Source organism: Aphanomyces astaci, assembly GCF_000520075.1.
Source record: "Aphanomyces astaci strain APO3 unplaced genomic scaffold supercont1.62, whole genome shotgun sequence".
In the NCBI taxonomy this organism is placed as follows: Eukaryota; Oomycota; class Saprolegniomycetes; order Saprolegniales; family Verrucalvaceae; genus Aphanomyces; species Aphanomyces astaci.
The window spans coordinates 38637-40655 of NW_009798325.1; the positions used below are offsets into that span (position 1 = coordinate 38637).

At 50.0% G+C, this 2019-nt stretch overlaps 1 protein-coding gene across 1 annotated transcript; it reads left to right on the forward strand.

Annotated features, from left to right (window-relative positions):
* Positions 1–1348: 1348 nt before the first annotated feature.
* H257_14764 (hypothetical protein) lies at positions 1349–1962 on the forward strand (the record flags this gene model as incomplete). Its single annotated transcript, XM_009842650.1, has 3 exons — positions 1349–1549; positions 1656–1765; positions 1839–1962. The coding sequence occupies 3 exons, from the start codon at positions 1349–1351 to the stop codon at positions 1960–1962; spliced, it is 435 nt and encodes a 144-aa protein (XP_009840952.1).
* Positions 1963–2019: the final 57 nt, after the last annotated feature.

Genomic DNA, 2019 nt, shown 5'->3' on the forward strand with positions numbered 1-2019 from the left:
GGCGCAGTAGATAGTAAAATGAGAAGTGAATTGATAGCGTTATAACAATCTAACGCTATGACTAAGCTAAGCAGGACCAGCCATCTTGAGCTGGTTAACATAAAGGGCCGGGGGTGATCCGAAGCAAAGGGGCGGCGAACCCTTTGCTGTTTCCTTGGCACGTAGCGGCGTCGTTGGCCGCTCGTGGGTTTGGGCCTGACTTTGTCTTCAACCTGTGTGCCGTGGTACTGCCACGTGGATCCGGATCTTGTATCCGGAACTGTGACAAGTAGGATAGCGCTAAGTATGACACAGCTGGAGAAAAGCGTCATCAAAGTTCGTCCATTTTTGATATATGCGCATGTCGTCCGAGTACCACAAAAACATGCACATGCGCAATAATAATATTGCATCCGCAAAAGTAATGAAATATCTGGAACTGCTGAGTTTTCAATGTGAAACGGCGCGAAGTTTCTGACTGCAAATGCAGTGCGAGATATAAAACGTGTCAGTACAACAGCCAATGTCCCTCTCCAACAAGTTGGATGACTGCAAAGAAACTCCAGTTTCGCTTTTGCTTACCATGTATGCCTCGATTTTGGCCTTCCATAACTTCGTGTTATGATGAGTTTTCGCCAGTTCCCGCATCTCCCAGTCTATCCCCTTGCATACAAATACTAATACAAACACGAAAACACAGCGCCAGTCACGAATTGTCAACCAAGAGCCCCAACCACAAGTGACGAAATCAGGTGTCGTACGAAGCATGAAGCGCGAGCTCAGGAGCATGAGGAGTTATAGTAGAAGCATACCTAACTCACTCCATTAACTTCAAGTTGCTTTTGGTTTTCGTGACGAAAAGCAGATTTTTCCCCTAAATTGACTCCCCCTATTGATGTATCGTTGGGAGAACACCTTGGTCTCGCCAGAGGACATCTTGGTAAGCGAAAGGACACCTTGGACTGAAGAGGTGTCGACTTGTCATCCGGATGATAACCGGATGATGGGCACGGTTACACAAGTACAGTTGTGACGTGACAATCATTCGACGCGTGCTGGACCGGATGAAGCTGCAAGGAATCGCAGACAGCAATATGGTCCGTTACCTTGAGATTGAGACATTTTGCTATCACGTTACACCTCGCAAATGCGATATAATATTATAATGTTTTACAGGTGTGTGATTTTTTATTCAAGGAGGTACGCCATTATTTCCGAGTCCCACTAGCCTTGCATCGATTTAAAGGCAAAAGCCGTGCTCAAGGCACTTGGCTCAACGCGAGCCAAGCCTGGATTCATTGGCGGGCTGCCAATCGACTTCCCCCGTCCACCACCAACTCGCTTAGTCCTCCGTTTGTGGGGATGAATAATGATCTCACCTCTCCTAGCAGCGCGCTCGCTGACCCCAGCGCACACTGCCGCACCGGACTCAGTCACGGTGTTGCACCGCCCCCCTTTCGTCTCCCCAAGAGAGTCGCACTCTGTTATCATCGGTGAGGCTTCGTCATCGCCCACGATTGCAGGCTCAAACTTGGCAGCCACGTTTATCGAAGAAACGTTCAACTTGAATGTCGGACGTGATCCTGGCAGTGCCAGAGATAAGCTTCCACTTGCTTGTGGAATCTCACTGCGCCCATGATATCGCCGCCATGGCGATGATCCCTGTTGAAAAATAGGTGGACCTCGTTTCGACCTCGACTGCGGGCGACACGGTTCTCGCCACTCCATTGAAGTCCGAGACGTGGGAGTCCCTGCAGCCAAACCCCAATTACGACCTCCTCAAGACGTCCTCAAACTCCTTGAGGTGGTCGTAATAGGGAATTGACCTCGTACCCGGTGCTAAGTATTGTGTCACGCAGCAATGGCCGCTGCCTCGCGACCAAGTCGACGTCATCGACGCCATCAACGCCTTCTTCGCGGACCGCAAAGCGGTTGGTCACGTCCGCAATAGCATTTGACCTTACAGCAGCTTTGGTATTCTGACTGCGTAGGTCTTGGAGCTTTTCAGTATGGCTTCTCGAAGGATTTCCTCCCGATCGT